General features: G+C 40.9%; 1 protein-coding gene across 1 annotated transcript; it reads left to right on the top strand.

Annotated features, from left to right (window-relative positions):
• Window positions 1-615: 615 nt before the first annotated feature.
• LOC115202989 (trace amine-associated receptor 13c-like) lies at window positions 616-9,090 on the top strand. Its single transcript, XM_029767214.1, has 3 exons — window positions 616-895; window positions 6,773-7,126; window positions 7,824-9,090. The coding sequence occupies exons 2-3, from the start codon at window positions 6,859-6,861 to the stop codon at window positions 8,723-8,725; spliced, it is 1,170 nt and encodes a 389-aa protein (XP_029623074.1). The 5' UTR covers window positions 616-895; window positions 6,773-6,858; the 3' UTR covers window positions 8,726-9,090.
• Window positions 9,091-10,973: the final 1,883 nt, after the last annotated feature.

A 10,973-nucleotide genomic window follows, 5' to 3' on the forward strand; every position in this document is an offset into this window, starting at 1 on the left:
ATCATTATTTCATAATGCACTTAATGTTTAAAAAAATGATCGTAACCAAAATAAAAAAACGTGATTATTTTTTTATAATCGAACCGAAACCGAATCGACCTCAAAAAACACTTATCGGTCAGCACTAGTTCCATGTAGAACCCTCTGTGGAGGAACCAAAAGGGTTCTACTTGGAACCAAAAAGGGTTAGTCAAATGGTTCTCCTATGGGGACAGCCGAAGAACCCTTTTAGGTTCTAGATAGCACCTTTTTTATGAGTGTGAAGAGTGCACAAGACATAGGGCATATAAGTCACTTGGAGTGGTGAGGGACAGAAGGGGGAGGGGACGTGGGAGGGAAAGTGTGGGGGAAAGAGACTGGGAGAGAGAAGCTGCTCTGTGTGGACTGTAGTTTGCAGCTGTAATTGTGGAAGAGCGAGAAAGCGAGAAAGCGTGCTCATGTGAGAGAGACTCAGACTACTAGAGAGAGAGAAAGAGAGAGAGAGAGAGAGAGAGAGACAGACAGACAGACAGACAGACAGACAGACAGACAGACAGACAGACAGACAGACAGACAGACAGACAGACAGACAGACAGACAGACAGACAGACAGACAGACAGACAGACAGACAGACAGACAGAGAGAAAGAAGGCTGAAGCACAGAGAGTGAAGTAAATAAAGAATGCAAGAAAGACAAAGTGGCGCTGTGCTTCTCTGTCTACTGTAGATGTACAAATTCTGTTGTGTCTGTGGAGGCAGTGTGATACCAGGACTATACATTTGCTGTCTCATCCACTTGTCTCCTATCAGCTGGATTTACTCAGAAAAGGACATCAATGACCATTGGACCATTTACTTGTTCACAATATTGCAGGCACTAAAGGTGGACTTTTAACAAGTGCAGTGACAATGCAGGTGAGATTCTCTTGATTGTTCAAACACTGTACATGTGTTCAACTGCATGTTGTACTGAAATTATAGTTTGGTTTGCTAGATTTGAATTTGAAATGAATTAATTGTGGTGCATGGCATTTCTATCTGTTTATAATTGGGGAAACTGAATGCCTACCAAATGCTGAGTTATGGATATTTCATATGTTATGTTTGCGGTAAAAAATATTCAACAGCTTCTGTCTGAAGCCAGTTGATGTGTGGACAGAGGCTGTGCTGTTTAGTTTAATTGAGGTAATAAGCTGTTACTATGCATTTACTTGTAATCTGAGATATATTTGATATTGCGCTTCCAGGTAAAAAACAAAACAAAGATGTGCTTTGGAAAGTGAACCTTTATGATTGAGTGTAGAGAACAATGACGTACTGTATCTCTGTATCGCTCTTCTTTCCCCTCTCTCATACCGTACACACAGATACAGTCACACTCACAATATGTGTTGCTTTTGTTCAGTAAGTCCTGTGCTGCTGGCTTTCCCTAGAGCTGCAGACAGCAGGACAGTTGATGGAGTGACGTGCTCTGGGTGGGGTGCCTGTTTGTTAGATGAATGTGATTGAGACCACAGTATATTGCCAGGGAGTAGAACGATGAGACTACTGTACATGGTTAACAAACACAACAAAGATCAACAGAGCAAGCGAGGAGTTAGCTATAGATCTACGGATAGCTAGATTAAGGAATAAAGCGCTGTTGACAGAGCTCTTCACACATCCTGCAACAGCAAAATAAAGTGGAGTGATAGAGAAAGTAAGAGGTAGATGAGAGGTGTGAAAATAGAAGGCTGGGAAGAGATATACAGTATAGGGAGTCGTCAGAGATTGAGTGGACTTTGGAGAAGGGAAGAAAGGATAAAATGAGGAGAGGGAGTGTGAGAGAGATGAAGGAGTCACTGCTGTGTTCAAGTACAGCTAGGCCATGACAGTGAAGACAGCCCTGTCTTGGGGGGACATCGAGTAGAAATGGCCAGTCCATTATTCCAGATGAGCGTTTCCTGCTCCAGGGAAGGAGCCCTGACCTAGCCCCTAATCCAGCAGCCTTCCCCACGCCTCGCCTCTCACTCAAGGAGACCGCCACGGCTCTCCTCACACAGTCAAACATATATCCACTGCATGCATGACAAACACAGGCCTCATGAGCCCCGTGATCAGTCAGCCCTCCTTACCCAGCTACTAATCACGGCTTCCCAAAGGTTCACCACACACTTCTGCCTACCACTTAGAGATTTTACTTTGCACAGATGCCTGTATATCAGTTTTAATTTGTATCAAGGGCAAGGCATTTGTTTCGTCTATTGTTAAACTGTTAGTGCACACAAACACTTGCATCTGCTTGGTCTTTTGCATTGGTTTGGAGTTTGTGAGATTTGTTTTGTTGTAAAACTAAAATATTGTGTGCATGAAGTCTAGTGAGTCTGCCAGATAAGAGGCAGAAGGGATGACCAGGGATGTTCTCTTGATAAGTGTGTGAATTTGACCATTTTCCTGTCTTGCTAAGCATTCGAAATGAAACAAATACTTCTGGGTGTCAAGGAAAATGTATGGAGTAAAAAGTACATTATTTTCTTTAGGAAGGTAGTAAAGTAAAAGTTGTCAAATATAAAGTACAGATACCCCAAAGAATGACTTAAAAGTAGTACTTTAAAGTATTTTTACTTGAGTACTTTACACCACTGGTTATGTGTCATTATATAAGAGAATTAAATATTGCAAGTTGAGCTTCCACCTCCCATTATGACCCGTAGAGTAAATTGCTGCTCTTAGTTGAGCTACTAAGTCATGGTGATTGGTCTATAGGCATGGCTCATAATGAACAAAAAAATGCAGCCTCTCTGTCCATGTTGGATTCATTAGCTTCATTCAGCCTGTTGCACACACACATACGTCTGCGTTCGAAGATTGCATGGAGAGAAAAAAAAACGTTGAATGTGCCGTAAAGGTTAAGGGCTCCAATATTATCTGTGCATTATCTTAAACATGTAAGGCGTGTCACTTAGGCTGGCCCTCGAGGGCCATACTGATAGTTCCCATGGCACTCATCCTCGATGTTAATAAAGTGGATGTAATTAGCTTGAAGAATACTGTCAGTCCCTAGAGAACCCTTGATCTGTGTCCCTAACGTAAGATGAAGTGGGAATGCTGCTGCCTGAGGAGCTGCAGCTGCAGTCAATATTAACTGGGCTGGGCTATTTTTACAGTTGGACTCACAATGTTCTTTAACACATTTCCACATTCACATTTTTTATTGTTGTTCTGTCAGTGTTCTCTCCAATGCCTTTTTCTTGCTAGATGTCTGTCTCTCTTGATATCTTCATGCACAGCAGTCAAGGGGATATTGTGTAGGAGATTGAAAGGGAAAGGTATGTAGTTGTCAGCTGAAGCCAAAATGTGGTTCTGAACATTGAGTACTCTTGGACTATTAGTTTCGAAGACAAGCATAAAAATGTTACGCAATAACAAGATTTAGAAGGAACATTTAGCTTCCATCTTACCTCACACAAAAGGTACCTCTGAAATATGATGGACTATTTGATTACATACAGTCAAGTCCCAAATTATTGGCACCCTTGAGAAAGATGAGAAAAAAAGACTATATGAAGTATATAATACAAATACCGATCTACAGTATTTGAATGCAAAAAAATGAAAAATTACATTGTTTTATACTAATGCAAGTGCTAAGAGGAAGAGATTTTGTTTAACAAGTAATAAAAAAATAATATTTAAAGAAAGGTATAATAATTATTGCCACCCCTGTTTTTAATACTCTAGCACGCTCCCCTTGCGAGGATAAGAACACAGTCTTTAAAAAAAAATGTATGATGATTGTAGAACACGTTGGGAGGGATCTTATACCATTCCTCCATACAGAATATTTCCAGATCCTTGATATCCTTCGTCTGCCCTTGTGGACTGCCCTCTTCAATTTAAACCATAGGTGCAACTCAATATTAAGAAGGTGTTCCTAATGTTTGGTAGACTCAGTGTGTATGTATAGATACTTTTTTTATGAATACTACTAAGAACAACAGAATAAACACATTTTGGCCAAGGGATCCGTGGAATAACTTTAGAGGGTGTAATACAATACAATGTCATATTATTAATTTAACATTTTTCACTGATGAATTCGATATCACTAAAAAGTTTGAGAACCCCTGGGCTAGGGGTTAGGGGTTAAGGAAGAGTTAGCTAACAAGCTAACATGCTAAGTAGTTGCAAAGTAGCTAAAAAGTAGTAAGTAGTAGCATAGTACATTTTTTAAACAAAAATAAGTAACCATCCTTTTTCATTTTCACTTGTAGCAAGCAAAGTGTTTGTGTTGTCCAATCAACATGGGTAGTAGCTGAGTCAGACAGACAATACAGTTTTCATGCATCTAATTAGCCTATTTCTCAGTGACGCCGGTGGCAACCCGTCTCGGCTATCAAGTTCAAAAAAGTTAGGTGAATCAGGTCGGACTCGGAGGGCGAGTGAGTGAGTTGTTCAAGATGGATAAACAAAGGCAAGACCAATTGGTGCACAAATACGCCGCAAAAAGCTTTATCTGGTCAAGCTCGTCTCAAATTACAGACGATAACCACGTCAGCAAAGCTACCACCTTGTCCTCAACTGACCAAACACCATCGCAGGTGGAAGCTAGTAGGCCTAGTCATGCAGCAGCTAGCACTAGAGTCTCCCAGTCCCCACAGAGACCTCACTGCCAGGGCCTGGCAATGACAGTGGCCTTGCTCCTCTACTTCCTCCCCTCAAGAATAGTGACAGTTCCTCTAGAGAGAGTACCAGTCCTCCTCTTCTCCCAGAAAACCAAGCTGATGACTCTCAGAGACCCAGCGGCGCTGAGCGACCCCCCTCCCCCCTTCTATGAACACTGGTAAAAGCCTATGAGTGATGAGACTGATATCCCCGACAGCTAGCCCTGAGTTCCAATGTGTAATATAAAGAGGCTACCAGCTAAATACTGTATATAGCTATAGATAAGCTAGTAGGCTAGACTGCATTGTTTGCATAATGAAACAAGCCCTAGTAAGCTATTGCTTTGACAGTGGACTGATTTGTATTATTTGGCATTAATAGACTGGTTTATGCAGCCCAAACTTTCTATCCATACTGGGAGAGAGTGCGAGGATGGCTGATAGGCTATAGGCCTACAGGACAGTTATATATTCTAAAATAATCTATTGGGTACTGATTTAGTATGCTGTTGCATCGAAAATTCATTTTACAAATCTGACATTTTTGAATTTTCCACTTTAATTACTGAACAAGTAAATACATTATTGCCGCCAGCTAGCATTCGAAATTGCCGCATTGCGACACCGTAGGCCTATAGCTTCATGAAACATAAAAGTTTGACTTAACATGAGAAAATGACAACCAAATAAAAATAAACGTATCCATTCAAGCAAAGCTACAGGATACTTCAAGCACTAGCACCACATAATCTGATATGGGGGCGCAAACTCCGACTTTGCTGGAGGTCCAGAGCAACTGTGCTACGCCAGTAAGCGTAACATATCATTTGAGTGACACAAATTGACATTTACTATGTTACGTCTAGTCTTTGAGACCAGGCTGTTATTTTATATAGTCTTTTTTACACATTTTTATCAAGGGTGCCAATAATTTTGGATCTGACTGTATATTGCAGTGAAACAAAACAATGTATCTCACAAATCCCCTAATCAAGCATTGTGATGTGCATAGAATATATATATTATTTATTTGTATTTTTTATTTAACCTTTATTTAACTAGGGAAGTCAGTTAAGAACAAATTCTTATTTACAATGACGGCCTACCCCGGGCCAAACCCGGATGACACTAGGCCAGTTTTTGCGCCGCACTATGGGACTCCCAATCACGGCCGGATGTGATACAGCCTGGATTCGCACCAGGGACTGTAGTGATGCCTCTTGCACTGAGATGCAGTGCTTTAGACCGCTGCGCCACTCGGGAGCATGAGAATATGATGTGCCTATGACAAATTGACAGTACAGTGCAACACCAAGTTTCTATTGTCAAGTACACAAGTACAGTGAAATGCTTTTCTTGTTTGCTCTTTCCCAACAATGCAGTAATGAATATCAGAAGTACTATAAAGAATAAACACCGTACAAAAACCTGTGGGGTACACTGTGTACTTACAATGATTTGGGAAGTATACAGTACATGTAATTTCCTTTGAATACATCATGATTGCCCATTTTGTAGTATATTCAATACCTCAAAAGCAAGCAATTTTCTTTATTGCTGTGTAATAATAGAGGTTGTTCGTTGATGGGGATTTGTGAGGTGTCGTTAGCAGTGCCCTTCTGCAGAACATACTGTATAGGTAACTGCCAAAATAAAGGAAACACCAACATAAAATGTCTTAATAGGGCCACCATGAGCCTCCAGAACAGCTTCAATGAGCCTTGGCATAGATCCTTCAAGTGTCTGGAACTCTATTGGAGGGATGCAACACCATTCTTCCATGAGAAATTCAATAATTTGGGGTTTTGTTGATGATGGTAGAAAACGCTGTCTCAGGCACTGCTCCAGAATCTCCCATAAGTGTTTAATTGGGTTGACATCTGGTGACTGAGGCACACACACAAACCTGTGTGGAAGCATCTGTTTTCAATAAACTTTGTATCCCTCATTTACTCAAGTGTTTCCTTTATTTTGGCAGTTACCTGTAGGTCATTTTAGGAAACATATAGCTAGATAGCACAGTAGGTGATGTGAGTGTTATCATGCAAATCAACTCTGTATGATGTGTTACATAGCAGTGTTTGTAGTTTTCCTTTGGACAGGTTTGATGGTTTACCTTGGATTATAATGTTCCTGCTTGTCTCTCCAGGAGCATCTCCCAGTCCAGCACATGGGCACCAGGAGCACAAAGTCCTCCTAGTAGTGAAGTTTGTCCTGGGCCTCATCCAGACTACCATGACTGACCTCCTGGCCAACCTGAGTGTTCCATGGGGCACACAGGCGATTGTGAGCCCCAACCTGACAGCAGCTGCCCTGGTTGTGCCGGGGTCAGACAAGTCTCTGGCCCCCTTCTGCACCTTCTGCTGCTGTGGCCTGCTGAACCGTACCCTGGCCGTGGTGTTTATGGTCAGTCTGACCTTCGCCATAGTGGTGGGCAATGTGGTCACGCTCACCGTCTTCATGCAGACAAGACAGGTCCGCACACCACAGGGATACCTCAAAGGTAAACAAACAAACTCACTGATTCAAACTTGTTCATTCAGAATGAGCTCATTTACTCTCTAGAAGTGCTGTTGATTTGGATAGGAGAGAATGGTAGTCACATGTAAGTTGCTTATGTTTATGCACATAGGTGCAATAGATTTGCTGACATGGAAGTACAACCTTTGGTGTTTTTGACACTGAAAGGTGAAATTCAAATTCTGGTTTAATGTTCTGGAGTTGTTCTAAGATTTCTAGAGTCACATGTTTGTTTATGTTGCCTGCTGGTTACATTGAACTTTTTAGCAGATACTCTTACCCAGAGTGACTTAGCAATTATGGTTAAGTGCCTTGCTCAAGCGTACATTGATACATTTTTCACCTAGTCAGCTCGGGGATTCGAACCAGAAACTTTTCGGTTACTGGCCCAATGCTCTTAACCGCTAGGCTCCCTGCCAGCCTGCGTTAGTTATATTGGCAGGATTAATTAAGACAGTCGGTGCTTGTTGATTAGCAGAGAACTAAATCAACCTTCAATACTTTTCAGTTACAATCAGGGATTCCTTTGTGCATTGCCTCAAAAGCCACGAAACCATTTCCACACAGACTGTAGATTTTTTTCCCATGGAATTGAATGTAAAATCAGCTTTTAGAACACAGGGATTTGTACTGTATGTGGTTGAGTGTGAACTGTGAATGACCTTTTTCTCTCCTGACAGTCTCTCTGGCCATAGCGGACATGATGGTTGGAGTGCTGGTGGTTCCTTTCTCTGTCTACACTGAGATCTCTCTGATGGTGACCAGTTCCCCTCCTGTCTGGTACCAGGGGGGCACTGACCCCTCCATGGGGGGCCTGGTGGGCCCCTGGCAGCCCTGCATGCTGATTGGTCCAGTCTTCGCCGGCTGTACGTTTGTCTCCATCAGTACTATTTTCCTGATGACGGTAGAGCGCTGTGTGGCCATCTTATGGCCCCTTCATAAGGACCACCTGGTGACACGGAGACGCACCCTGTTCCTCATCCTCTTCTCCTGGGCAGGCAGTTTCCTCCTGGCCCTGGCCCCCCTCATCCTCAGCAACAACTTCACACTGGAGTACAGTGAGTGCAGCCGGATGTGTAACTACGTCCCCCTGTGGGATGGAGTCACTCTGCCCTCTGACGCCAACATCCTGCTGCTGTTCCCCGTGTTTGACTTTACGCTGCTGGGCGGCACCCTGGTATTCAACATCCTGTCCTTTACCAGCATCCGCCGCTACACACGCAAACGTAAGCTCATGTCAGAGGGGAATGTAGGGGTCGAGGGAGGGGGAGGCGGCTGCCAACATAGACCCTCCTTCTCTGACATCAAGGCTGCCAAGACGATCAGCATTCTGACGTTTGCCTTCACTGCTTCCTTCACCCCCATCGCTGTGTTTGTGCTGGGCAACGTGGTGGGCTTCACCTGGTGCAACTTCTCCTTTGTAGCCTTCTGGATCCTGACTGGGAACAGCTGCTGTAATGTGATAATATACAGCGTGAGAGACCAGCGCTTCAAGAAAGGAGTGACACTGCTTTTTCAGAGGGAGCACTCACCTTCCCACGGGGAGAAAGGCGGAGCTATACCACCCCCACTCACTTTGTGACTACACCCCAAACCCCACCTCCTTGAATCTATTTTCAAAAGACAACCGGTGCCCTTTAACTTTACCATGGAGAGAGGGATTTAATCGGCATTTAACTTCAGGTAAAAAAAAATACAAGACACAATTATGGAAAATGAATTGTTTCCATTTTTTTTCACTGTGTCTAAATAATGAAACATAACTGTAGCTAACCTATGCGGTATCTAGTAGTTGCCAGTTATTCCCAGCATCATTTAAATCATATAAAAATAAAATAAATAAAATATGACTCAAGCTGTCTCATTGGACTAGGTGAGATATCTGTCGGGGATATCTTAATAACATGCACTTTATCATAGAGTTGTAAGTAATGTATGGTTTTCATTTGTTTTCTGACATGTTTTGTGACTATCCAGAAATGTGTTAATTTTGCACAACTTTCTCTATAATAGCTTTTATTTTTGCTATAATACCATTATATTCATGAGGATGGCCTAATCAAATGTGTGAATGAAATGAATCTAAATGAAGAGTGATGTTGATTTTTTGTAAAGTTATGGGCAAATCCACAGGTACTACACAGAAATGCATAATTATGGATATGAATGTCATTCTCTTCAAGGTGATGTATCCTGAATAGGTTCACAAAGGTTTACATATGCAATATCCTCTTTTGCATATTTGGGTATTATTCTACACACTGGATATTATTTTAATGAGCTCTGCCTCCAAACAAGACCAAATTAAATCTGAACCAATCATAGATTTCTTTGTTTCACAAGTTTAGACATCAACGTACAGCAGAGCACAGTAGAGTACAGTACAGTACAGCACAGTAGAGTACAGTACAGCACAGTAGAGTACAGTACAGCACAGTAGAGTATAGTACAGCACAGTAGAGTACAGTACAGCACAGTAGAAATCAGTACAGTAGAGTTCTGTACAGTACAGTACATTATAGTGTACTCAACTGTAGTGTGCCCTACTGTGTACTGTACTAAACTCTACTGTACAGTACTGTACTAAACTCTACTCTACTTTTCTTTACTGTAATGTGCTGTGCTGTCCAAACTTGTGAACCCAACAGGCAATGTTCATTTACATTTACATTTTAGTCATTTAGCAGACGCTCTTATCCAGAGCGACTTACAGTAGTGAATGCATACATTTCATACATTTAATTTCAAGCATTTATTATTATTATTTATTTATTTTTTTCCCATAAACTTACAGAAGGCAGAAACATTTCTCCAAAACGAAATATGTGTTGATATTAGTTGGCAGGGGTCATTTCTTCAACATTATTGTGTTTTGATGTATTTCTGATACCTTTTCAAGAATTCTTCTGGTAGATGTTTTCAAAGACCCCTTTTCCAGAAAATCAAAGTACGTACTTATTCCTAATTTCTAGGATGGAAAATGGTAAAAAAAAAATAAAATATAGACTCATTTGACACCCAGTTTGACGTGCTCCTATAACCTTTACATGTTGGTGTTCATGGGTCCTTTTACATGAAAATGACCTTATTCATCTCATGGATGCCAGTGTACACAAGGAAAAACGTATCTGAATGGTACAACAAGCAAAAATGAATACGAAACATAAATGAACCATTTATAAATTCACTGAAATAGACAAAACGATTCAGATGCCTTATCTTATGTTTTGAGAGTGAATGACCCACAAAGACTAAATCCTCTGTTTAATCTGTTCTGTTTAGCAGCTGTAAAGTTACACCATGAGGGGCTACATTTACCTCTGAATATTCTCATTAAATACCATTATATGTTGAGTGTAACATTATTATTATTCAAGGAAAAACATGCTCCAGATATTTACAGCACTTATACAATGTTGATCGAATAAATGCTAATCAGTTTATTTAAATTCAAATAATATCTAACTCGAAATTACATGACTTAAAGTAAACATTTTGTAACATTTTCAATAAACATCACTCAAAGAAATCAGGATAATTTCCATATGATCTGTACTAAATAGATGTTTTGGTTCGTTTTGTCACAGTGACGATGATATTTCATGAAAATAAAAGATCTGTTTTGAAATATTTTACAAGCTTACTTTGGTTTATGTACAATGTGAACATTGCTGTGTCAATATTTAAACACTGTACAGAACTTTATCAGTATTGCATTATTCATCAGATGATGTCAGATTTTGTCATAAACGCATTTGGAAACACTTCATTTTGTGAGTTTTTAATGGTGTTCACTCATGAGAGTAATGTGTTCAGACAGTACTAAATGT

Source organism: Salmo trutta, chromosome 12, assembly GCF_901001165.1.
Source record: "Salmo trutta chromosome 12, fSalTru1.1, whole genome shotgun sequence".
In the NCBI taxonomy this organism is placed as follows: domain Eukaryota; kingdom Metazoa; phylum Chordata; class Actinopteri; order Salmoniformes; family Salmonidae; genus Salmo; species Salmo trutta.

What these genes read in the sequence shown, in the direction of transcription:
- LOC115202989 (XM_029767214.1), top strand. Translation starts at nt 6,859, where the DNA reads ATGACTGACCTCCTGGCCAACCTGAGTGTTCCATGGGGCACACAGGCG. An exon ending in ACCACAGGGATACCTCAAAG is followed by an intron (nt 7,127 to 7,823) that starts GTAAACAAACAA and finishes CTCTCCTGACAG; the next exon opens with TCTCTCTGGCCATAGCGGAC.